Source organism: Saccopteryx leptura, chromosome 4, assembly GCF_036850995.1.
Source record: "Saccopteryx leptura isolate mSacLep1 chromosome 4, mSacLep1_pri_phased_curated, whole genome shotgun sequence".
Classification (NCBI taxonomy): domain Eukaryota; kingdom Metazoa; phylum Chordata; class Mammalia; order Chiroptera; family Emballonuridae; genus Saccopteryx; species Saccopteryx leptura.
The window spans coordinates 197,800,148-197,826,334 of NC_089506.1; the positions used below are offsets into that span (position 1 = coordinate 197,800,148).

At 43.3% G+C, this 26,187-nt stretch overlaps 1 protein-coding gene across 1 annotated transcript in view; it reads right to left on the reverse strand.

The window, feature by feature from the left end:
• TMEM248 (transmembrane protein 248) overlaps window positions 1–26,187 on the reverse strand; it is a 37,515-nt gene that overhangs the window by 3,617 nt on the left and 7,711 nt on the right. Inside the window, exons 2-5 of the mRNA XM_066382469.1 lie at window positions 8,992–9,168; window positions 5,010–5,295; window positions 3,500–3,650; window positions 1,617–1,800 (exon numbers count right to left, since the gene is read on the reverse strand). Of these exons, the coding sequence (XP_066238566.1) occupies window positions 1,617–1,800; window positions 3,500–3,650; window positions 5,010–5,295; window positions 8,992–9,150 (780 nt within the window). The 5' untranslated portion in view covers window positions 9,151–9,168. The remainder of the gene's footprint in view (window positions 1–1,616; window positions 1,801–3,499; window positions 3,651–5,009; window positions 5,296–8,991; window positions 9,169–26,187) is intronic.

A 26,187-nucleotide genomic window follows, 5' to 3' on the forward strand; every position in this document is an offset into this window, starting at 1 on the left:
CTCAGCCCTGGCTTCTGCACCCCACTGCCCTGCCCCACCCACACCCCTCCCCTGAGAAGGCCCCAGAGACCCAGAGCCTTTAAACAGACTCTTTCTTCTGTTCTCTTCCTCTGACTGCCTTCGGGGTGCATGGCTGACAGCCCACGCCTGTGTTCCTAACCCCTTGCTACTCCCTGACCAGAAAGGCCCTGAGTCACTTCTCCCCAGGGGCAACTTCCTTCCTTCTGCCTTTTCCCCCTTTACAAGTCCCTGCCTGAGAACAGCCTCTGACCTCCCCTCCCACAGGCCATCAGTAACCAGGCCCTGCAGCTGTTGAGAATGCTGCCATTCCTTTTCCCGTCCACCTCTCTAGGCCTCACAGCATCAGCCGAAGCCTCCCTCCCATTACACAAACCGAGTGGGCAGACCAGGCTTGCTAACACACTGCTTTACCTCCCCTTGACCACCCAGCACAGTGGGGGGCACCTCCTCCGAGGAAAAAGTCTAAATGCCTCAAGCGGGGCCCAAAGGGTGTTCTCGAACCTGGCCTCTGCCCAACGCTGAACCTGATCTCCACTGCTTAGTCCTGCAGGGTCTGGCCTACCAACTTCTACACGTGATAAAATGAGATACAGGAAAGAGAAAAGGGCCAGGCAAAAAAGAAAGAAATGTACCTAACATATACTGACAAGAAGAAGAGGGCATTTATCAAAAAATCAGTGCAGTCTGTAAAAGGAGGCTCCCATGTAAGCCATAGGTGAAACCAGCGTGTTACCCACTAGTCTAGATTACAGTTGACTCTCCCCTTTCCTCCTCCATAAGTAACACTATTCAGCCCTCAGTATCTATCCAAAGACTTGTCTCCTATTTACTTTTACCTCTCTGAATGCCAAACCACTTCCTGCTCAGACTGACACTAACCAACTCCTCTCCTGTGAGTGGCTGGGTGCATGAAGACTGAACAAGCATCGCTTGTACCAGCTGTGGGTAAGGCACATAACAGCTGCTCAATAAATAACTGCTGCTGAGCAAAGCAGAAAACAAAGAACAGAAGCAGTTTTCTTACCCAAAAGAGGAGCATGTTTTTCCAAGTCTCCACTATTTCACCTAGTCTTTTAACTCAGCTAGAACTCTAACATGGCAGTGACTAAGCTAACCTAAGTATTTAAACACAACCTGGGCCCTGGCCGGTTTGCTCAGTAGTAGAGCGTCGGCCTGGTGTGCCAGAGTCCCGGGTTCAATTCCCAGCCAGGGCACACAGGAGAGGCACCCATCTGCTTCTCCACCCCTCCCCCTCTCCTTCCTCTCTGTCTCTCTCTTCCCCTCCCGCAGCCAAGGCTCCACTGGAGCAAAGATGGCCCGGGTGCTGAGGATGGCTCTGTGGCCTCTGCCTCAGGCGCTAGAATGGCTCTGGTTGCAGCAGAGCGACGCCCCAGATGGGCAGAGCATCGCCCCACGGTGGGTATGTCGGGTGGATCCCAGTCGGGCGCATGCGGGAGTCTGTCTGACTGCCTCCCTGTTTCCAACTTCAGAAAAATACAAAAAAATAAATAAATAATAATAATAATAATAAATAAACACAACCTGCTCTAACTGTTCCGGGACCCACACATATACACAGGACATTTCTCACTTACATCTGGAACAATAACTGTAAGCTTGGGATTTAAAGCATGATAGACTTTTCCAATGGCCCCCTTATAACACCAGAAAGGATTGTAATCTTGAGCATATTTCGTGTTGGCATCTCTGGCAGTGGTGAAGATCTTGTACCAGAGCGTGGCGTTGCTGTATGTGTCCGGAACACAGTGTGGCGGCTGTCTGCAGGGCAGAGAGGGAGAGACATGCTTGGCGGCCTGAGACACTTACTGTCTCCCCCACACCCCCCGCCCAACAGTGACCACAGCCAAACAGGTGGAAAGAAGAAAGCAAAGACATACATGTTTCTTTGAGATAAATACCATTCATTTTTAGTTCAGGGATTTTTTTTCTTTTTTGTAATAAACATAAAATAGACTAAGAAATAGGCATTTGACATTTAAAAGGCTAGGTGTTATATTTTTGCTTTAGAATTCAACTCACGGTCCTCTTGCATATGATATGACCAAAGTAGAATCTGCTCCTTTAAGTCCATTTTCTCAAACTGTCTAAATTCTTAGTCACAACAGGAAGTGTGACCTACAAACCTCTCTATCAGATATAACCAATAGTAAATAATGTTTAACTTACTTGATCTTGTCCTACAAACCTCTAAATGTCTAAAATAGATAACCACCACACTAATTTTTACTGGAAAAAATTCCAAAGAGGAAAAAAAAAAAAGGATTCACTATACGACTTTTAAAATAAGCTATATCTTGTGTATTTCATGTAGTTATAGGTCATTAACTCCTTTACAGCCAAAGGAGAGGCAAAAAACCTTCAAGGCAAAGTGGTAACGCTGACCACTGCTCAAAAACTATGAGGCAAAAGTTTCCGAAATAGTAATTGTTTCATGGCAAGTAAGGTTTGATTTATGCTCTCAATTTAAAAAATAACTGCTTCTGGGCCTGACCTGTGGTGGCGCAGTGGATAAAGCATCAACCTGGAAATGCTGAGGTCGCCAGTTCGAAACCCTGGGCTTGCCTGGTCAAGGCACATATGGGAGTTGATGCTTCCAGCTCCTCCCCCCTTCTCTCTCTCTGTCTCTCCTCTCTGTCTCTCCCTCTCCTCTCTAAAATGAATAAATAAATTTAAAAAACTATAGAAAAAAAATAATAACTGCTTCTGGATAATGAAGTTGTACAAAACCTTTATCTTTGGGGATCTTTAACTGTGGGTCATTCTGGTCACGGGATCCATCCTGCCTTATCTGTTCTGTGATGTGCTCCTACCAACAGGAGACAGCCTAAGTTGAACGGGCGACAACTAACCCAGTTGAGGAACTCACTCTCTGCTTTTTACACACAGAAGTTCCACTTTAGAATTCCCACTTAATGCCCTGGCCGGTTGGCTCAGTGGTAGAGCGTCAGCCTGGCGTGCAGAAGTCCCGGGTTCGATTCCCGGCCAGGGCACACAGGAGAAGCGTCCATCTGCTTCTCCACCCCTCCCTCTCTCCTTCCTCTCTGTCTCTCTCTTCCCCTCCCGCAGCCGAGGCTCCATTGGAGCAAAGATGGCCCGGGCGCTGGGGATGGCTCTTGGCCTCTGCCCCAGGCGCTAGAGTGGCTCTGGTTGCAACAGAGCGACCCCCCTGGAGGGGCAGAGCATCACCCCCTGGTGGGCAGAGCCTCGCCCCTGGTGGGTGTGCCGGGTGGATCCCGGTCAGGCGCATGCGGGAGTCTGTCTGACTGTCTTTCCCCGTTTCCAGCTTCAGAAAAATACAAAAAAAAAAAAGAATTTCCACTTAAACTGACAAAATGCCTAGGTCCACAGACAGAGAAGCAATGCGAGCCACCTGAGAACTCCCCGCTGAAGCATCCTAGTCACAGTCACGGTAAATGGAGCTTTGCACACACATCCGTGGGCACAGGAAACCACTTACACGGTGACAGGGAATACGCCAGGGTTGGCCGTGAGGGTCATGCAGGCTGTGAACACCACCTGCTCACAGTGACCGTGCAGGGCACAGTCATCCGAGCTCCAAGCTGCAGGCAGGGTAAAGGTAATGTTTATCTCTTCATGGGCTTCCCTGCCTATGGAAGAGAAATCAGTTTTTTTGGTAAAGAAAGGCAAGAATCCATATTTATTATTCGCTGGGATTTGAATGAATCCTGAAATCACACCCACCCAGGAATCAACTCTCAGCCCACAGAAGCCGGACTCCCGCTCTGTGGGGTTTCAGGACCACCAGTCCGAGCGGGATGCAGGCCTGCACACCTGGCAGAGCGCCTCAATGGCAAGCGGGCATGCGGGCAGGCGCCAGGCAGTGCCCAGCTAGAGAGCTGCGGGCCGAGGGAGTTATCACCACCACCGCTTCAGCATTTGTACACCAGCTTTCCATTTCAATCTGCTTTTCATTACTTCCCTTAAAACGCTTACACTGTAGCACTATCCCATGAACATGGCCAAAGCAGTAGCTCCCTTTTTACAGATGAACAGACTGACACCAGAGGGTCCAACAGACTTAAGTAAGGCCCTGGGACCAGTAGGTGATGAAGCTTAAATGAGAACTATGGTATTCAAACACCACAGCAGAAGAGAAAAGTCTACTTGCAACACACATAAAGAACCCAGAAGTCGCCCTTATTTCCATGGGAGCAGCGCTCACCTGTAACAACCAATAGGAGGCTGGCAGACGCTCTCAAGTTCTTTAGGGACTTTAAAAGGCTCTTGGTGACCAAAGATTATTCTTCCAAGGCCCAGGTCTCCAGCATGCAGCCTTTCCTGATTAGTCCAGCTCCCACCACTCTCAACCTTGTCCTGAATCACTTAGTCTGTCCTGGCTTTAGTACTGGTCAAACGGCCCTGCTCAGAGTTTTATAGTTGTTTATTTTTATAACTATGCACTTATATAGCATTTGCTTTGTACCCTAACCCTAAACCTGCCAAAAACTACTGTAAGTGCTTGATAAATACTAACTCATGTTTTTCTCGTCTCTTCTATAATCCCAAAATGCCAAAGGGAAGAGACCAGATCTTGGGCATATTCTAGTTCGTTGCAGCAGCTCTCCTAGTGTTGAGCTAATGGTGGGCATTCAAAAGCCTGTAGGCTAAGAGCAGTATTTGCAGTATGTACTGCGATCTCCAACATGACAAACCTGAATATTTTGTGTTTGTATATACTAAGACCAGAAATAGGCCGTATAGTTTCTTCCCAGTTTCTCATTCTTACAGGCCTTTTTTTGAGACTCTAATGTGTATAAAGCACTTTATAAATGAAAATGTAGTAGAAATGGTTCCTTCTTGACTTCACTGAGTTCGAACTCAACAAAAGGGGAGACACATGCAAATGTCAGAAAGTGTGATGAGTAAAACCATACACTGCTAATACTCTGCCTTGCAACAGTGTTGCTTGAGACAGTCTGAAAGGCAACTGGCTAACACTCACATACCTGAAAGTCCAATCTGATGTCCTAAAATGGTTGAGTACAGATGCGTGACATTACGAGAGTATCCTCCAAAGGGTTTGAGTGGGTCCAGGGTGAGGGTGATTGCAACTGAGATGTTCACTGGGCCTGAATCCTCCAGTGCTTGTGGGGACTGGGTGGACACCCTGGCTTGCCCGCTGGTCATTGTGCTTTCCGGAGTTGTGGTGTCATTTGTAAGATGCTTTAATGTTTCATTCTCTGATACACACAAGTCCAAATCATTAAACCGCAGCAGAAAAGTATTCCAATCCTTCAGTAAAATGAAACAGAGAGAGACAAGTGTGAGCAGTCTGAATGTGCTGCCACTGCAGTCACTAGCCATGGTGCTCAAGGTGACATCATGCCACAGTGGGAGCACCACACTTCTTTAACAATAGCAGCGACAATCAAGCCATCAGCCTCTTGCACTGGCATAGCACTGTGGTTTTCCAAACCACTCTCATATTCACAACCTAAAATATGAACTCTTCATTGGCATAGGATAGTAGATAATCTGTGGGACTAAATCAACTCATTCCAGAAAATATGTTAGAAAACAAAACAGTGAATTATACTTACAGAAAATGATTTAGCCTCAGAATCAAACATGAAAAGAAAGATTGAACAATTGGTAGTAAACATGAAAAGCATTAACACAAACTCATTTAACCACTGCGATTAGTCATGTCTTTAAAATAAGCCTACTTCAAAATAATTCCTCAAAAGGTCAATTCTATATACCTTGCTTTCTCTCTCAAGAATGTGAAGTGCAATAAATACCAATACTCATGGGACTTGTTTACCCCTTCTCCTGGACGTTAGATGCCACTTTAGAATGATTTCCAAAGGGAGAGGAAAAAAATGTTTTCAGGCTTCTCTTGATATCTACACCCTGTATTAACAGTTTAAATCATAAGCAGTTTTAAGAACACAAACAGCTTATTATGTCATAGTTAAACTCATACCAACACAGGAAAAGACCCACCAGGGTTTATTTTAATTTTAGCAGAAATAGCAACAGCAAACCTAACCTAGGCTGTGACATTCTTCCAAGCAACATTCGTCTACAAAAGTTACCAAATATGAAGACAAACCAAGTCACACTTCCAACTGCACTTACACTAACATTAATTAAATGCCGTTAGAGTAATCCTCAAGTAGTCAAGCAAGTCTACCTCTAAAGCATCAGTTCATGGCATTTAGTAAGACTAACTGGATGCATCAAGTTACATCTTCCCTAACACCTACACACTTAGCAGACCATTCAAGAACATTCTAGTGTCATCCTGAAAATAAACATTCTAGTGTCATCCCTTCATACCCCAGACACGAGGAAACTGAGGCCCAGTGCAAATGACAGATTCTCCAATTCCACAGTTGAAGGCAGGATCAGAATTAAATTTTCTGATTCACAGCCCCAAATACCTAGGGTCCTTGTCTGAAAATAAAGCCACTAAATTAATCATAACCAAAGTTGTGCGGCATCTGGCAACACTTTCCTGCAGAGCTCCAGTGCACTGTAACAGTCTGCCAAAGCCAATATCAGGCCTATTTTGATTTAAGGGCTAATTTTCCAGGCTACAGCTCAACCACTGGCCTTGGCCGAGTGTTCACCAGGGACTCAAGCTCTGAGGGACAGCAACTCCAGGGTGCTGCAGAGCTTTGGTTGTGACTAGAATGTTCATTTCATACCTAATATGGGTACATCCCATTTGCACAACAACCTTGAAAGATTCAGGCAAGGTCAGAGAAGAGGACAAAGCCAGACTGCATGTCTCTTCGTAAGAAACTCTGAAAGGGTTTCATGGTAGAAGTAGCTAAAACTTGTTAATTTAGCTGTGTTAGGGAGTTCACATATGAAGGTAGTCCCTCCTGCCAAGATCCACTATGACCTAGAACGCCACAGAGAACAAGACAAAACCGTGACCCACTTCACACTGAGCACAGCTCTCCTCTCCTTCACAAGGCACACAAACTGCAGCAACAACACACTTCCAGCCTCTACTCTCATCCCACTCCCAACACTCACACACACGAGAAAAGTCTAAGAGGAGGCACTCACGGAATCTACTAAGAAAGAAACAAATCTGTCGTAAAAGAAACCTTATCCAGCCTGACTAGTGATGGCACAATGCCACTAAGTGCCAGGACAGAGCATCAACCTGGACACTGAGAAATCAGGTTCAAACCCTGAGGTTGCCAGCTTGAGCATGGGATCATCAACATGATCCTATGACTGCTGGCTTGAGCCCAAAGGTCACTGGTTTGAAGCCCAAGGTCACTGGCTTGAGCAAGGGGTCAGTGGCTTGGCTGGAGACCCCTAGTCAAGGCACGTATGAGAAGCAATCAAAGAACTAAAGTGACTCAGTTACAAGCTGATGCTTCTCATCTCTCTCACTTCCTGTTTCTCTTTCTCGGCAAAGAAAAAGAAACCTTATCCACCAATAAATTCACCATTTCATTAATTCAGCATAATTTCCAATATGTAAAACAAATGTATGAATACATAATACTGTCAATTCACTTCTATTAAACAAGAATTATTAACTTTGCTCACACAATCACGTGCCTAGATTAAAGGGCCTGACCCGTGGTGGCACAGTGGATAGGGCGTCCACCAGGAATGCTGAGGTCACCAGTTTGAGACTACGGGGCTTGCCGGGTCAAGGCACATATGAGAAGCAACTGCAAGTTGATGCTTCCTGTCCCTCCCTCCCTCCTGCCTTTCTCTCTCTCTTTTCTCTAAAATCAATAAATCTTAAAAAAAAAAAAAAAATTTAGGCCCTGGCCGGTTGGCTCAGTGGTAGAGCGTCGGCCTGGCGTGCAGAAGTCCCGCGTTCGATTCCCGGCCAGGGCACACAGGAGAAGCGCCCATCTGCTTCTCCACCCCTCCCCCTCTCCTTCCTCTCCGTCTCTCTCTTCCCCTCCCACAGCCAGGGCTCCACTGGAGCAAAGATGGCCCGGGCACTGGGGATGGCTCCTTGGCCTCTGCCTCAGGCGCTAGAGTGGCTCTGGTCGCAACAGAGTGACGCCCCGGAGGGGCAGAGCATCGCCCCCTGGTGGGCAGAGCATCACCCCTGGTGGGCATTCCGGGTGGACTCCGGTCGGGCGCATGCGGGAGTCTGTCTGACTGTCTCTCCCTGTTTCCAGCTTCAGAAAAATACAAAAAAAAAAAAAAGAAAAAAAGAAAAAGAAAAAAAAAATTTAAAGGGCAATGCCCTAATAATTTATTTAAATTGATCAAAATGTAAAATCTAGAAGGCAAGTTTGTAGATAACTGAAGTTTTCCTTAATAAAAGACAATTATATTTATTTGGAGATAAGACCCTACTGTCTCATTCCTTTAGGATCCATCCTTTTGTTTTCATTTTTCTCTTCATTGAATTTACTGGGGTAAACTGGTTAACAAAATTATATAGATGTCAGGTACACAATATACGACACAGCCCTGCACACCATGTTGTGTGCTCACCACCCCAAGTCAAGTCTCTGCCCATCACGGCTCTCCCTCTGTACCCCCCCCCCACCTCCTACAGCTCCCACGCCCCGCACTGCTGTCTGTGTCCGTTCAACAAGGAAGCTGTCCGTATAGCTGATTAAAACTCCATGATGATGATGAGGGCTTTAAAATCACAAATGTTTACAGTTTTTAAAAACTGCAATGAGCTCATTTCATACAGATATAAAAGAAGCCAGTTCTCTAACGTCTTGATGCAAAGATTTTGGAAATATACCTTCTAAAAGACCTGATTCACTGCTGAAACAGTCTAACTGAAACTGGTAGCCTCAGTTAAATCAATAACCATCTAACCACATATTTTCTAAGAAAGGGAGAGAGACAAAAAAATTCGAATGCTGACCTTTCTTACTTGGATAAAAAATTCACAACCAAAGAAAAGTGTGTCCCAAAGGTGTTTTCCCCCCTGTAAGGTCCAGCCACCCTGAGAGATCGCAGAATAGACTATACCTCTGCCATTTCCGGTGACTTAATCTCCTTGATTTTGAAGAAATAGCCCAAGGTCAGGAAAGCTATTGCCATGGCGCTTACACTGATCATGAAGACCACCAGGGGAGGCCGACTGCTGATGTGCAGCTTCAGGTTCTCCAGGGGGCTGATGCTGAACATTCTTCTGATCAGCTCCACCTGAAAGGAAGGAAGCAGAAGACTCATGGACTGACTTGCCAGGAGAAAACCTACGGTCCTTACTTTTTCCTTTCATGGTGCCTGGGGTAAGGTGGTCACTCATTACTGAACTTCAGAAATAGTTCATCATAAATCGTCAAAAGACAAGCGAAAACACAAACTGTTAACTGTCATCATTTCCAAATGGCAAGATCTTGAAAGATTTGCATTTCCTTCCCGTTTAATCTTCTAATTATTCTATAATGAACATGTTAGTTCCATGTTACTTAAAAAAATGTTTAAGTAGGTCAGTAATATGACACAAATATATACATGACAACACACACAAAACTAAACTGAGGATACTCTCATTTCCTCCCACTGAGAGCTGAAGACTATCTCCTCAGCATTCTGTCCTGTTCCCTGCCATACTCGAGCTCATTCCAGCACCAGGCATAGAGAGGCACTCAATAAATAAGGAATTTTATCACTTCCCTACTTACAGCCCTCCTCAGGGTTCCCACTGAACCTCGAATGAGGTCACTGACAGCTCCCTGTCATGGTCCTCAGGGTTTCATAATCCAGAAGCCCCACCAACCACAATGACTGTACCTCTGCCAACTTCCCCTTCCCCTCAAGGCCATGGCCACAATGGCCTTGCTAGTTTTCAGAATCAGCTTTTCCATCTCCAGTAGGAGGTCAGCTGGGACCCTGACAGAGATTGCACTAAATCTGTGGAACAGCCTGAGCAGTACTGCCATCTTAACAATATTGTCTTCCAGTCCACAAACTTAGGGTATCTTTCCATTTATTTGGGTTTTAATTGATTTCAACAATGTTTTGTAGTTATCAAAGCATTAGTTTGCATTTTTTTTGCTAAATGTAATTTGTTTTTCTTGGAGTTGTAGAACATGTCCTATTTGAAGGCTTTTACCTCTTCCTGGAATGTTTCCACTAAAAATTTCCACAATTTGCTCCTTCTTACAATGCAGGTCTCTACTCAGAACTCCTCAGACAGGCCTTCCCTGACCTCCCTCAGCCACTGGTCTCTTAGTACCCGCTTTAGCTCCTTTGTATGGGTGAGTGCCAGCCAAGAGTACAATTAACCGTCTACTTGTTTACTGACTCTCGTCCCTCATTTGTGAGCTCCAGCACAGCAGAGATTTTGCCATCTTGTTCACTGTTAAAATGTGCGTGGATATGTTCACTGCTCACAACAATTAAATTAGGGGATATTTTATAGCTTCATTTGGAAATATCCCCTAATTGTTGTGAGCAGTATATATCATTGTGCTATTAGCACTCAACACTCTGTTTCTGAGATTTATCTGTTGATCTGTGTAGATTTAGCCCATTGATTCTGCCTGCTGGTCACTGCACAACTGTATTCCAGTTTTGTGATCTGGGACTGAGAGCCCAGCCAGGTTCTTCCCACTGTGTCATTCACAAAGCGTACTACAGCAGGCACAAGAGTGGCTCTAGCACACCTAGGTCACAGGCAGTGTCATCTACAATTGTCAGATTGTTCTCCAAGGAAGCTACAGTGAGGCACTTCCCAAGCAATGAAGGGGCTCACTTTATTTCCCAACATTCAAGGCAACACTTGCTATTCTAAAGTATATGGATTTGGACCAAGACAGATGTGAAATGGTATCTCACCATTATTATTTTTTCACCATTATTTTAAATTGCATCTCCTTAAAACCAAACTTCTTTATCAGCCATTTCGATGTTTTTCTAGGTGAATTGCCTGAATCTTGGCCATTTGCTAGTAAGATGTCTGTCAATTGCTTATTAATGCTTAGGAATTCCTTTTATATTGTTTTGGTTTTTTTTCTTTTTTCTTTTTTTCTTTATTCATTTTTAGAGAGGAGAGAGAGAGGGAGAGAGAGAGAGACAGAGAGAGAGAGAAGGAGGGAGGAGCTGGAAGCATCAACTCCCATATGTGCCTTGACCAGGCAAGCCCAGGGTTTCAAACCGGCGACCTCAGCATTTCCAGGTCGACGCGTTATCCACTGCGCCACCACAGGTCAGGCCCTTTTATATTCTGGATACTGAGCCTTTACTAATTTTATGTTATATATAACTACTTCACATCTGTGGATTTTCTTTAATACAGTTTATGGCATCTTTTGCCATATGAAAGGGTCCTGATATTTTTAAACAGCTTTATCAAGATCTAATTCATACCATATAATTCACCCATTTAAAACATACAATCCAATTCACAGAATTGGGCAAGTCATCATTATAATAAATGTTTACAGTTTCTTCATTTAATAAAGAAACCCCATTTCTTGTAGCAAGTCGCCCTTTTTTCCCCCTAGCTGTCTGGCAACCACTACTGTACTTTCTGTCTTTATAGATGTGCCTATTCTGGACATTCCAAACAATGAAATCATATAATGTGATCTTTTGTGATGGACTTCTCTCAATGAGCATCATGTTTTCAAGATTCATCCACGCAGCACATATCAATACTACATTCCTTTTTATTGCCAAAAATATTCATTGTATGAAGTATTTTATTTATTCAGAAATATTTGTTTATTCATCAGTTGATAAACATTTAGTTTTCCACATTTTAGCTACTGTAGGCAAGCTTTCATTTGTCTTGGTCATAATAACTAGGAGTGGTTTTGTTGGGTCAAATGGTAACTAAGTTTAACGTTTTTAGGTCCTGCCAGACTATTTTCCCAAGAAACTGTTCTATTTTGCATTCTCACCAGCAGTGTAATGAGCATTCCGATTTCTCCACAACCTCACCAACACTTATTATCTTTTTTATTACAGCCATTCCAGAGGGCATGATGTGGTATTTCATGAGAATTTGATTTGCATTTCCTTGGCAGTTACAAGTTCTTCATTTTAATGCATTCATCAGCTTCTTTTATGGTTGTACATATATGTATGTATATTATTTTAAAATCTCTTCCCATCTTTGTATGTCATCAAGTTTTTTTCATTGTTTTCCTCTACCAAATTTTACACTTTTACTTTTTACTTTTAGTTTCTTATCTACTTAGAATTGATTAAGTCCAGAATCAGGTAGGTTCTAGTTTAATCTTTTTTTATATAGGTGGCCAATTGCCCAATGCCATTTATTAAACCTTGTTTTGTATTGGTCATGGATTTCTGTGGACTTGTAGTGCCATCTCTCATATATACCAAGCTCCCACATATAAGTAGATTTGTTTCTAGGTCTTTTCTTGTGTTCTAGTGCTACATATGTCTCACCCTTCTTCAGTTCCACACTATTTTAAATCTTGCTATTTACAAGAATTTTTTTAAAAATCTTCTCTTATGTATCTGATTGTATTGATTCAAAGACATACTAATGTATGTAGCAACTGTTTATAGTATTATCTTCTAAAAATTACATTTTCTATTGTTATCAGTTCATACAAAAGCAACAGGCTTTGTAGCATGAACAAGTGGAGGAGTAACCCTACAATAGGCAGAAGCAGACCCTTGCTAAGACAAATAGAAACCAACTTAACTCTTAATGACTGTATACTATTTGGCATATAGGGAGTAGAATCTGAAGGAATCCCAAATTCAGGAGCTAATGTTTCCCATACACCAATTTGCTTCCACAAGAGTTTTGCTGAATAAATAGTGGGGACTTATATGGAAAATGGAGAAAGACCTTGTAGACCTACAATGCTTATATCCAAAGGAAATTTAAAGAAACAATGATAGAGTATTTCCCCAAAATGGATGAAAGATATTAACCACACATTCAAGCCTAGCAAACCCTAAGCAGGAAAAATTAAGAAATCTATTTTTGGGCCCTGGCCGGTTGGCTCAGTGGTAGAGCGTCGGCCTGGCGTGCAGAGGTCCCGGGTTCGATTCCCAGCCAGGGCACACAGGAGAGGCGCTCATCTGCCTCTCCACCCCTCCCCCTCTCCTTCCTCTCGGTCTCTCTCTTCCCCTCCCGCAGCGAGGCTCCATTGGAGCAAAGATGGCCCGGGCGCTGGGGATGGCTCCTTAGCCTCTGCCCCAGGCTCTAGAATGGCTCTGGTCGTGGCAGAGCGACGCCCCGGAGGGGCAGAGCATCGCCCCCTGGTGGGCGTGCCGGGTGGATCCCGGTCGGGCGCATGCGGGAGTCTGTCTGACTGTCTCTCCCCGTTTCCAGCTTCAAAAAAATACAAAAAAAAAAAAATCTATTTTTGGTACATGATAACAAAAATTAAAAGAAAAATTTTATAAACAACTGAAGAAAAAAAGATATACTAAAATCAGGGTAAAAAACATACCGTATAGTTGAAAAACATACCATAATTATAACTGAAAAACATACCATAATTATAGCTGAAAAAATTACCGTAATTATAGCTGACTTCTCATAAGAAAGAACAGAAGGCATCTTTAAAATATTTATACTGGCCCTGGCTGGTTGGCTCAGTGGTAGAGTGTCGGCCTGGCGTGTAGGAGTCCCGGGTTCGATTCCCGGCCAGGGCACACAGGAGAAGCACCCATCTGCTTCTCCACCCGTCCCCCTCTCCTTCCTCTCTGTCTCTCTCTTCCCCTCCCGCAGCCAAGGCTCCACTGGAACAAAGTTGGCCCGGGCGCTTTTGGCCATAGCTCTGTGGCCTCTGCCCCAGGCGCTAAAATGGCTCTGGATGCAACAGAGCGACGCCCCAGATGGGCAGAGCATCGCCCCCTGGCGTGCCAGGTGGATCCTGGTAGGGCGCATGCGGGAGTCAGTCTGACTGCCTCTCTGTTTCCAACTTTAGAAAAATACAAAAAAAAAAAATTTATACTAAAATTAAAAAAAAATAACCTATCAACTTAAAATTACACACTTAGTACTATAGTCTTCAAAATAAACAAAAATAAAGACATTTTCAGATAAATATCAGGTAACTTAATCTTCACCAGATCGATACTACAAGAAATATTAAAAGAATAAAGAAGTCCTTCGGTCTGGAGAGATACAACCCCAGATGGAAGCCCAGATTCGTAGGAGGGAACTAAAGACACTACAAGAAATAAATATATGAGTAAATAGAGTGTGGAGCAAAAGTAGGTTTGTTTATAGCTGTGAGATCACAAAACATAGAGTTTATTCTTGTAATCTTTTTTTTTTTTTTTACAGAGCCAGAGAGAGAGTCAGAAGAGAGGGATAGATAGGGACAGACAGACAGGAACAGAGAGAGATGAGAAGCATCAATCATTTTTTTGTTGCGACACCTTAGTTGTTCATTGATTGATTTCTCATATGTGCCTTGACCATGGGCCTTCAGCAGACCAAGTAACCCCTTGCTCAAGCCATCGACCTTGGGTCCAAGCTGGTGAGCTTTTACTCAAACCAGATGAGCCCGCACTCAAGCTTGCGACCTCGGAGTCTCAAACCTGGGTCCTCCACGTCCCAGTCTGATGCTCTATCCACTGCACCACCGCCTGGTCAGGCTCTTGTATTCTTATTAATCTTAGTATATGTGCTGCGCCAAAGTAAGCATTATTGATTATTGTATAATTTTCCATATAAACTGTAAACCTACTTTTGTTCCACCTTGTATGAGATATGTATTTATATATTTATAAAAATATTGACTGTATAAGCAAAAGTGGCATATAGATTTTTTTTACACAAATATACACTTCTTTTATTTAACAAAAACTTCACAGAATGAGGATTTGATGGTATCTTTCTTTTTTATAAAACTAGGAGAAAAGAGTTAAAATGTTCTCATAGTATTTGGCTGAAACGTGTCTAACAAGCCCCTGGCCAGGTTGCTTAGTGGGTAAAGCACTGATCTGGTACGCCAGAGGTTGCAGGTTCACCCAGAGGCGGATTTAACAGCAGGGGCACCAGGCGCACGCCCTGGGCCCCAACTTCTGAAAGGCCTCACAAAACCCCAACTTTACACCTTTTTCTAATGACACCAAGTTTGGTTCCATATGTGCAATTTTAACATTAATAGTAAATAATATTTTTTATTTACTTAAAAATATGGTTAAGCCTGACCAGGCGGTAGCACAGTGGATAGAGCATCGGACTGGGATTGGAGGACCCAGGTTCGAGACCCCGAGGTCGCCAGCTTGAGCGCGGGCTCATCTGGTTTAAGCAAAGCTCACCAGCTTGGACCCAAGATCGCTGGCTCAAGCAAGGGGTTACTCGGTCTGCTGAAGGCCCACGGTCAAGGCACATATGAGCAAATAATCAATAAACTAAGGTGTCACAATGAAAAACTGATGATTGATGCTTCTCATCTCTCTCCGTTCCTGTCTGTCCCTATCTATCCCTCTGACTCTCTCTGTAAAAAAAAAAAAAAAAAAAAATTATATATATATATATATATATATATATATGGTTAACATGTATTTTTATTTTTATTTTCCCTGTCTCTTTTTTCTAAGGGGCCCAATATTTTCTTCTGCACCTGGGGCCTCAACCAACCTTAATCCACCTCTGGGTTTGACCCCAGTCAGGGCACATAGGAGAAGCAGTCAATGAGTAAGTAAGTACACAACTGGATGGAACAACTGAGTGAAACAGGTTGATGCTTCTCTTTTTCTCTCTCACTTTCTCTCTCCCCTACCCCCCCTCCCTTCTGCTATCTTTCTCACTCAAATCAAGGGAAAAATGAAAAAACAAAAACACCCATGTGTCTAACAAATCCTGAAATACTCACTATCCTTATGGGATGCCTCACTATTTAACATGGTATATGTAAAAGGTTTCCGATAGATAGCCCTCACCAGATCAAGGAAATCCCCTTTTTCAACTCTGCAAAGAGATTTTCATTATAAATAAGTGTTGCATTTTAATGAATGCTTTATCTGCCATTTGAACAATCCATGTTTTTCCCTTTAATCTGATAATAGCAACAATGTTAATTTTTTTCATATTGATACATTTGCATCCCTTGGATAAACTTAACATGATCATGATTTTTTTTTGTTTTGTTTTTTTGTTTTGTTTTTTCAGAGACAGAGAGAGAGTCAGAGAGAGGGATAGACAGGGACAGACAGACAGGAACGGAGAGAGATGAGAAGCATCAATCATCACTTTTTCGTTGCAACACCTTAGTTGTTCATTGATTGATTTCTCATATGTACCTTGACCGGAGGGCTACAGCAGACCGAGTGACCCCTTGCTTGAGCCAGCGACCTTGGGTCCAAGCTGGTGAGCTTTGCTCCAACCAGATGAGCCCGTGCTCAAGCTGGCGACCTCGGGGTCTCGAACCTGGGTCATCCGCATCCCAGTCCGACGCTCTATCCACTGCGCCACCGCCTGGTCAGACATGATCATGATTTTTAAAAACTACACTGCTGATTTATGTTTGCTAAATTTTATTCTAAATTTTCATATCTATTCATAGATGAGATAAAAAAAATTACAAGCGATTCTCATACTCTCCTTAACTGTACATATTCTTTGACTAGTATCACTAAATTATCCTAATACCATAAAATTAATTAGATTTGTTCACTCACCTATCTTCTAGAACAATGTGGATAAGATATATGCTTTATTTGTTGGAAGCTTGATACATCTTAACCAAAAAACCATCTGAATGTATCAAGTTTGTGTTTGGTTTTATAATTTGGTGGGTTTTCTTATCCACCAAATTGCCCTAGGAAATTGCCCATTTTATATTGGTTTTTAAGATTTCAGGCACAGTATTATTTTGTGATTTGTCCAATTTTTAATTTATTTGTAATTATGTTCTTTTTCATTACAAATAGTTTTGTATTTTTGCCTTCTCTTCTCTTTTTAGTCAATCTTACCAGAATTTTATTGTATTCGTTTTCAAAGAACAAGTATTTGGTTGTGTAGATTATAGCTAGATAATGTTTTCTATTTCAGTAATTTCTATACATTTCTTTTCTTTTTTTTGTATTTTTCCGAAGCCAGAAACAGGGAGGCAGTCAGACAGACTCCCGCATGCACCCGACCGGGATCCACCCAGCATGCCCACCAGGGGGCGATGCTCTGCCCATCTGGGACGTTGCTGTGTTGCAACCAGAGCCAGTCTAGCGCCTGAGGCAGAGGCCATAGAGCCATCCCCAGCGCCCGGGCCAACTTTGTTCCAATGGAGCCTTGGCTGTGGGAGGGGAAGAGAGAAACAGAGAGGAAGGAGAGGGGGAGGGGTGGAGAAGCAGATGGGCGCTTCTCCTATGTGCCCTGGCCAGGAATCGAACCCGGGACTCATGCACGCCAGGCCGACGCTCTACCACTGAGCCAACCGGCCAGGGCCTCTATACATTTTTCATTATTTTTCTACTATTTGTTCTCTTTGGGTTTATTCATTTCAGTTTTTATAATTTTTTCAATCAGAACCTTATCTCATATTTTTATTCTTCTTTTCTAATATATTCATTTCAGAATATAAATTTTCTTCAACATACTCTTCCTTTACCTTCATTCCTTAATCTCAGCACTACCACCAATCTAATCCATCAGCAAATTTTGTTGGTTTTCTCTTGAAAATGTGTTTCAGATCCACCCACTCTGCCTCATCTTTTTGTTAGGATGACAGAGACTGATTATTGTACCAGCCCTCTACATATCTCTACAGCCCTACAACCTCTAAATCCAAGTGCCCACTGAATATCTATACCTGTCTGTTCCACATGTCCAACACTCATCTGCTTCCCTACTCAATTTGACTCTTTCTCCTGGTATTCCCCATTTCGATCTAGAATTTTAGAAAACATCCTAGAAATCTCCTGCCTCACCCCGGACCCCATATCCAAGGAATCACGAGTGCTAAAGATTCTATTCCATTAACATCTCTTACCTCTTCCTTCTGCCTCTTCATTTCCACACTCCTCTGCTACTCCTCTTACTTCAGAACATCAACAACTTTTATAGTAATTATCACTAAGAATGTCAATTGAATCTACCGGCTACTAGTTAAAATAATCCATCCTCCGTGTGCTGTCACAGTGACTTCTCCAAATGCAAATTTAATCATGTGACTAATGAATCTCTGAGAGCTCCAAATGATCAAGGGATAAAGTCCAAGCTGCTTCAAATAGTCCATCATGAGCTAGCTCTTGTCTAACTCTCAGTAGTTTGACTAATTGTTTGCAATCCCAGAATATATTAGAAAATATCCTAGACTTCCACTCAAACTGGTGGAATAGGTAAATGCTGTACTTACCACCTCCCACAACCACATCAAAATTACATCTAAATTATAGAACAGCCACTCTTAACAATCACCTGAAAAAGAGCTAGCTGAACAGAACTTCTAAAACTAAGGATATAAAGAAGTCAGTCACATGGAGACTGATAAGACTGTGAGAGATGCAAATCAGACTGGCCCCACACCCACATGCGGCGGTTAAGAACTGAACTGGAAGGGATATCTTGGCTGCAAGGTCTCCCGAGGGGTGAGAGATCACAGCCCCACACCAGGTTTCCCAGACTGAACAACCTGTGCCGGGAAGAACAGCTCTTTTACAATAGCTGGCTGTGAAAATCCAAGATTCCATCAGGGTGAAGGTGAACTGCTGGAGACCTAGGCCTCCTCTTAGAGTTTAAGGCCCATACACAGAATTACAGCTAATGACACTCTCACTCTGAGCTCCAGTGCTAGGAACAGTTCTAAAAGCATCAAGGACATACAGGGAGGAACTGAACTGTCTGGCTTCAAGGCAGGGGGTGGAGAGGCAGTTGTCATTTTGTTCCTTTGTCACACCCTTCCCTGACAGAGCCAGCAGGGGAGTGCCATTCATCTTTTACTAAGCCCTCCCCCAACCTAGCCTACTGACACCAGCAGACACTGCATCTGAGTCTCCATCAAACTCATCCCATCCTTGTGATTCCCTGAGAACCTGCCGTACCAAAACAGCATAGAGGCTGAAACCTTTTTCAGTGGCTATTACTCACAAGCAGCTGACCTCAGCCTATACTATAGACTTCCCTAAAATTTCTGAAGGGCCACAAACCCCAAACAATGAGCAGCTGTCCTCAGCATGCTCTGTACCTCTTGCTAAGCAGCTCCCTGCCTAGCACTTGAGGCAACAAGGCTTGATTTGCAGCACAGCCTCTCCAGGTGCCTCCAAGCCCAGCACAGGCACCTACCAACCGTAGATCACTTTGTAGCTCCTATCAGGTGGCTCCAGATTAGGCACAGACAGCAATGAACCTAGGCCTGCAGCAAAGCCCCTACAAAGAGGCTCTAGAACCAACACATCCAATGATCTGCTTCAGAGCACAAAAGAGCACCATCCAATTACCTCCACAGATGACACACCTAAAGGGTGAACTCAGTAGGCACCAGAGCCCTGCTAGAGTGAATCCTGCTTTGTGGGGTCAGACCCCACACAACAGCTCACCCAGTGTAGTGATGGCCAGTTCCCCCAGCCAGTCAACTTGAGGATCAATCCCACCCACTGATGTACCAACAACAATTAAGGCTCCACTAAAAAAGGAGAGTACACACAACCCACATAAAGGACACCCCTGGAGCACACAGCTCAGGTGACCAGGGAGAATGTATCACTGGGCCCCAAAGGACACCTACATAAGGCCACTCTGCCAAGACGGGGAGATGTAGCAGATCTACCTAAAATACTGAAACACACACAGGGAGTCAGCCAAAATAAGGAGATAAAGAAACATATCCCAATCTACCAGATGCAGAGTTCAAAACACTGGTTATAAGGATGCTCAGTGAACTTAGGGAAGAACAGTTGAACTCAGTGAGAACTTCAACAAAGATAAAAATTAAACATAAAAAAGATAAAAACATTGAAAAGTCAGATATGAATAAGAAAATAACTGAAATGAAGAACATATTAGGGAATCAACAACAGATCAGATGAAGCAGAATATTAAATCAGAGATCTGAAAGACAAAGCAGTGGAAAACACCCAATCAAAACAGCAAAAGAAAAAAAAAGATTTAAAAAACGAGGTTTAAGGGACTTCTAGGACATCAAGTGTGCCAATATTTGCATCATATGGGTACCAGAAGAAGAGAGACTGCAGAGATTGAAAAATATACTTGAAGAAATAATGGTGGAAAGCTTCCCTAAACTGGTGAAGGACACAGACATATAAATCCGGAAGCTCTGCATCCAAAACAAGATGAACCAAAAGAGGCCCACACCTAGACACATAATTAAAATGGCAAAGGTTAAAAACACAGAAAGAATATTAAACTAAGCAAGACAAAATCAGTTAGTTACGTACAAGGGAATTTCTATAGGACTATAAACTGATTTCTTTTTTTGTACTTTTCTGAAGTTGGAAATGGGGAGGCAGTCAGACTCCCGCATGCACCTGACCAGGATCCACCCAGCATGCCCACCAGGAGGCGATGCTCTGCCCATCTGGGGTGTCGCTCTGCCGCAATCAGAGCCATTCTAGCGCCTGAGGCAGAGGTCATGGAGACATCCTCAACGCCCCGGGCAATCTCTGCTCCATTGGAGCCTTGGCTGCAGGAGGGGAAGAGAGAGACAGAGAGGAAGGAGAGGGGGAGAGGAGGAGAAGCAGATGGGCGCTTCTCCTGTGTGCCCTGGCCGGGAATCGAACCCGGGACTCCCGCATGCCAGGCAGACGCTCTACCACTGAGCCAACTGGCCAGGGCCTAAACTGATTTCTTAACAAAAACTTTGCAGACCAGGAGGATTGTCACAAAATATTCAAAGTGATGAAAAGCAAGGGCCTACAACCAAAATTACTCTACCCAGCAGCAAGGCTATAATTTAGAATCAAGGGCAAGATAAAGAGTTTCCTGGACAAGAAAAAGCTAAAGGAGTTCATCACCACTAAACCAGTATTACAAGAATGGTGAAGAGACTTCTTTAAGAAAAGATCAAGCCTGACCAGGTGGTGGCGCAGTGGATGGAGCGTCGAACTGGGATGCGGAAGGACCCAGGTTCGAGACCCCGAGGTCGCCAGCTTGAGCGCGGGCTCATCTGGCTTGAGCAAAGAGCTCACCAGCTTGGACCCAAGGTCGCTGGCTCCAGCAGGGGGTTACTCGGTCTGCTGAAGGCCCACAGTCAAGGCACATGTGAGAAAGCAATCAATGAACAACTAAGAAGTCGCAACACGCAACGAGAAACTGATGATTGATGCTTCTCATCTCTCTCCGTTCCTGTCTGTCTGTCCCTGTCTATTTCTGCCTCTGTAAAAAAAAAGAAAAGGTCAAAACATGAATAAGCAAATATAGGAAAGAAAAAAATTATCACTGGCAAAGGCAAACACATAATAAAAGTTGTGGATCAACCAACAATATAATTATTACAAAGATTTAAGGGTAAAACTAGGAAGATCACGTGTAAGTACAACAATAAATTAAGGGATACATACAAACACACAAGTAAAAAAATGACAAAAACATAAATATGGAGAAGGTGAGCAAAAACTGTAGTGATTTCAGAATGTGTTCAAACTTAAGTGAACATCAACTTAAAGTAAAATGACTGCTATACACACAGTTTAGTACATAGGAAGAATATGGTAACCACAAACCAAAAATCTACAAGAGATATACAGGAAATTAAGAGACTGGAATCTAAACATAATACTATAGAAAGTCATCAACATACAAGAGAAAAGAATAAAATAATAAGGAAGGAACAGAGAAAAACTACAAATACAAATCAGAAAGCAATGAATAAAATGGCAATAACTATATCCTTATCAATAATTACTTTAAATGCAAATGGACTAAAAGCTCCAATCAAAAAATATACAGTGGCAGAAAGGATTAAAAAACAAAACAAAAACAAGGCTCTGGCCAGTTGGCTCAGTGGTAGAATGTTGGCCCAGTGTGTGGATGTCCTGGGTTCAAGTTCTGGTCATGGCACACAGGAGAAGTAACTATCTGTGGGCCTTCAGCAGACCGAGTAACCCCCTGCTGGAGCCAGCGACCTTGGGTCCAAGCTGGTGAGCTCTTTGCTCAAGCCAGATGAGCCCGCGCTCAAGCTGGCGACCTCGGGGTCTCGAACCTGGGTCCTTCCGCATCCCAGTTCGACGCTCCATCCACTGCGCCACCACCTGGTCAGGCTTGATCTTTTCTTAAAGAAGTCTCTTCACCATTCTTGTAATACTGGTTTAGTGGTGATGAACTCCTTTAGCTTTTTCTTGTCCAGGAAACTCTTTATCTTGCCCTTGATTCTAAATTATAGCCTTGCTGCTGGGTAGAGTAATTTTGGTTGTAGGCCCTTGCTTTTCATCACTTTGAATATTTTGTGACAATCCTCCTGGTCTGCAAAGTTTTTGTTAAGAAATCAGTTTAGGCCCTGGCCAGTTGGCTCAGTAGTAGAGCGTCTGCCTGGCATGCGGGAGTCCCGGGTTCGATTCCCGGCCAGGGCACACAGGCCAGCAGACACAGGTCTGCTTCTCGACCTCTCCGCCTTCTCTCTCTCTCTCTCTCTCTCTCTCTCTCTCTCTTCCCCACCCGCAGCCATGGCTGAGTGGTTCAAGCAAGTTGGCCTCAGTCACTGAAGATGGCCCCGTGGTCTTTGCCTCAGGCACTAAAAAAATGGCTCCATTGATGAGCAATGGAGCAATGACCCCACATGGTCAGAGCATCATCCCATAAAGAGCTTGCCCAGTGAATCTTGGTCTGGGTGCATGTGGCAATTTGTCTCTCTGCCTCCCCGCTTCTCACTTAAGAAATATTAAAAAAAAAAAGAGAGAGAGAAAGAATCAAACTCACAACATAAAAGAGTAATTTGTGACAGCAAAAACATAAAAAGGGGCCCTGGCCAGTTGGCTCAGTGGTAGAGCGTTGGCCTGGCGTGCAGGAGTCCCGGGTTCGATTCCCGGCCAGGGTACACAGGAGAAGCGCCCATCTGCTTCTCCACCCCTCCCCCTCTCCTTCCTCTCTGTCTCTCTCTTCCCCTCCCGCAGCCAAGGCTCCATTGGAGCAAAGATGGCCCGGGCACTGGGGATGGCTCCTTGGCCTCTGCCCCAGGCGCTAGAGTGGCTCTGGTCGCGGCAGAGCAACGCCCCGGAGGGGCAGAGCATCGCCCCCTGGTGGGCAGAGCGTTGCCCCCTGGTGGGCATGCCAGGTGGATCCCAGTCGGGCACATGCGGGAGTCTGTCTGACTGTCTCTCCCCATTTCCAGCTTCAGAAAAAAAAAAAAAAAAAAAAAAAAAAAAAAAAAAAAACATAAAAAGGGATGAGAAAAAGGATTGAACTTGCACAGGACATTGGAGGTAAGTTACAATCAGAAGAAAAAGAGAAAAGGGACTACTGCATATATGAAACTTTCTTCAGCATAAACCTAATGGTACCCACATAAAAGAAATCTAGAACTGAGACACATAACCTAAAAAGATAGGAAATGGAGAAAAAATAGAATACCACCAAACTAAAATAACAGAGAGAAAAACACAAGAAAATAAACAATATAGACACACAACTACTAAAAAACAAAAAATAAAATGGCTATAGGAAATCTTCATATATTAATAATCGCCCTGAATGGAAATGAATTGAACTCACCAATTAAAAAGCACAGAGTAGCAGGATGAATTAAAATATAAAACTCAGCCCTGGCCAGGTAGCTTAGTTGGTTAGAGCAGTGGTCCCCAACCTTTTTTGGGCCACTGACCAGTTTAACGTCAGAAAATATTTTCACGGACCAGCCTTTAGGGTGGGATGGATAAATGTATCACGTGACCGAGACAAGCGTCAAGAGTGAATCTTAGACGGATGTAACAGAGGGAATCTGGTCATTTTTTAAAAATAAAACATCGTTCATACTTAAATATAAATAAAACGGAAATAATGTAAGTTATTTATTCTTTCTCTGCGGAACGGTACCAAATGGCCCACGGACCAGGGGTTGGGGACCACTGGGTTAGAGCATCATCCTGATAAGCCAAGGTCGCAGGTTCAATCCCCAATCAGGTCACACATACGAATCAATCGATAAATGCATAAATAAGTGGAAAAACAAATTGATGTTTCTCTCCCCCCACACACAATCTTTCCCCCCTCTCTCTCTCTCTTTAAAATCAATAAAAGCCTGACCAGGCGGTGGCGCAGTAGAAAGAGCGTTGGGATGTGGAAGACCCAGGTTCGAGACCCTGAGGTCGCCAGCTTGAGCGAGGGCTCATCTAGTTTGAGCAAAAAGCTCACCAGCTTGAGCCCAACGTCGCTGGCTCAAGCAAGGGGTTACTTGGTCTGCTGAAGGACCGCAGTCAAGGCACATTAAAAAAAATAAATAAATAAAAATAATAAAATAAAATCAATAAAAAATATTATAAGTAAAAATAAGAAACAAAACCCAACTATATGCTGCCTTCAGAACACACATGTCAACTGAAAAGGCAAAGAGATTCAAAGTGAATGGGAGGAAAATGATAGTCCAAGCAAATGGCATTCAGAGAAAAGCAAGTGTTGCCGACTTATATATGATAAAATAGATTTCAAGATAAAAAAAGAAGTAACAGGAGACAAAGATGGACATTTTATAATGACAGGTCAATACATCAAAGGCACAACACATATTAAGATATATGCACCCAACCTGGGAACATCAAAATACTGTATATAAAACAGCTACTAACAGAACTAAAGGGAGAAACAGACAAAAAATACCATTATATGAGCTAAATACCCCATTGACAGCAATAGATAGATCATTAAAACAGAAAATCAGGGCCCTGGCCAGTTGGCTCAGAGGTAGAGCGTCAGCCTGGCGTGCGGGGGACCCGGGTTCCCTTCCCGGCCAGGGCACATAGGAGAAGCGCCCATTTGCTTCTCTACCAACCCCCTCCTTCCTCTCTGTCTCTCTCTTCCCCTCCCGCAGCAAGGCTCCATTGGAGCAAAGATGGCCCGGGTGCTGGGGATGGCTCCTTGGCCTATGGCCCAGGCGCTGGGGATGGCTCCTTGGCCTCTGCCCCAGGCGCTCCAGTGGCTCTGGTCGCGGCAGAGCGACGCCCCGGAGGGGCAGAGTGTGGCCCCTGGTGGGCGAGCCGGGTGGATCCCGGTCGGGCACATGCGGGAGTCTGTCTGACTGTCTCTCCCCGTTTCCAGCTTCAGAAAAAAAAAAAAAAAAGAAAATCAGTATGGAAATATCGCTTTTAAATGACATATTAGACCAAAAGGATAGTGAATATTTACAGAGCTTTTAATCCCAGAACACCAAATTATACAATCTTCTCTAGTGCACATGGAACATTCTAAAAAATAGACCATTTGCTGGGACACAAAACTAGCCTCAACTAATTTAAGAAGATTAAATTGTTTAAGTATCTTCTATGAACACAATGCTTAGAAATTGGAAATCAACTGTTAAAAAGAAGGTGGGAAAAACCACAAATATGTGGAGACTAAACAACATGCTATTAAACAATGACCAGGTCAAAGAAGAAATAAAAGGAGAGATCAAAAGATATCTAGAGTCAAGACAAGAAGAACAATATGACATCAAAATTTTGAGGATAGAACAAAAGTAATAAGAGGTATATATACTAGTACAGGCCTACCTCAAGAAACAAGAAAATTTTCAAATAAAAAAGAAATGGAGACTAAAGTCAGTAGAAAAAAAGAAATAAAAATTACAGTAGAATTAAACAAAATAGAGAACAAGACAATAGAAAAATTAATGTAACAAAGAGCAAGTTCTTTAAAAGGATTAATAAAATTGGCAAACTTCTGGCTAGACTTACTAAGGAAAAAAGATAAAAGACAGAAAATCAGAAGTGAAGAAGAGAAGTTACAACAGACATCATAGAAATACAAAGAACTATACAAGATAATATGGAAGGCTATATATACCATCGAATTTAATAACCTAGAAGAAATGGACAAGTTCTTAAAAATATATAACCTCTGTTGCGTTACCCATGAAGAACTGAAAAATCTAAAGAATCTGATCAACAGTAAGGAAAATAAACCAGTCATCAAAAACCTCCCAAAAAGCAGTATAGGACCATATGGCTTCACTAGCGAATTCTACCAGACATTCAATGAAGATTTAATACCTATCCTTCGCAAACTCTTCCAAGTAACTGAAGAAAAGACAATACTTCCTAACATATTTTATGAAGCCAACCCCACCCTGATACCAAAACCTGGCAAGGCCAACACACACACACACACACACACAC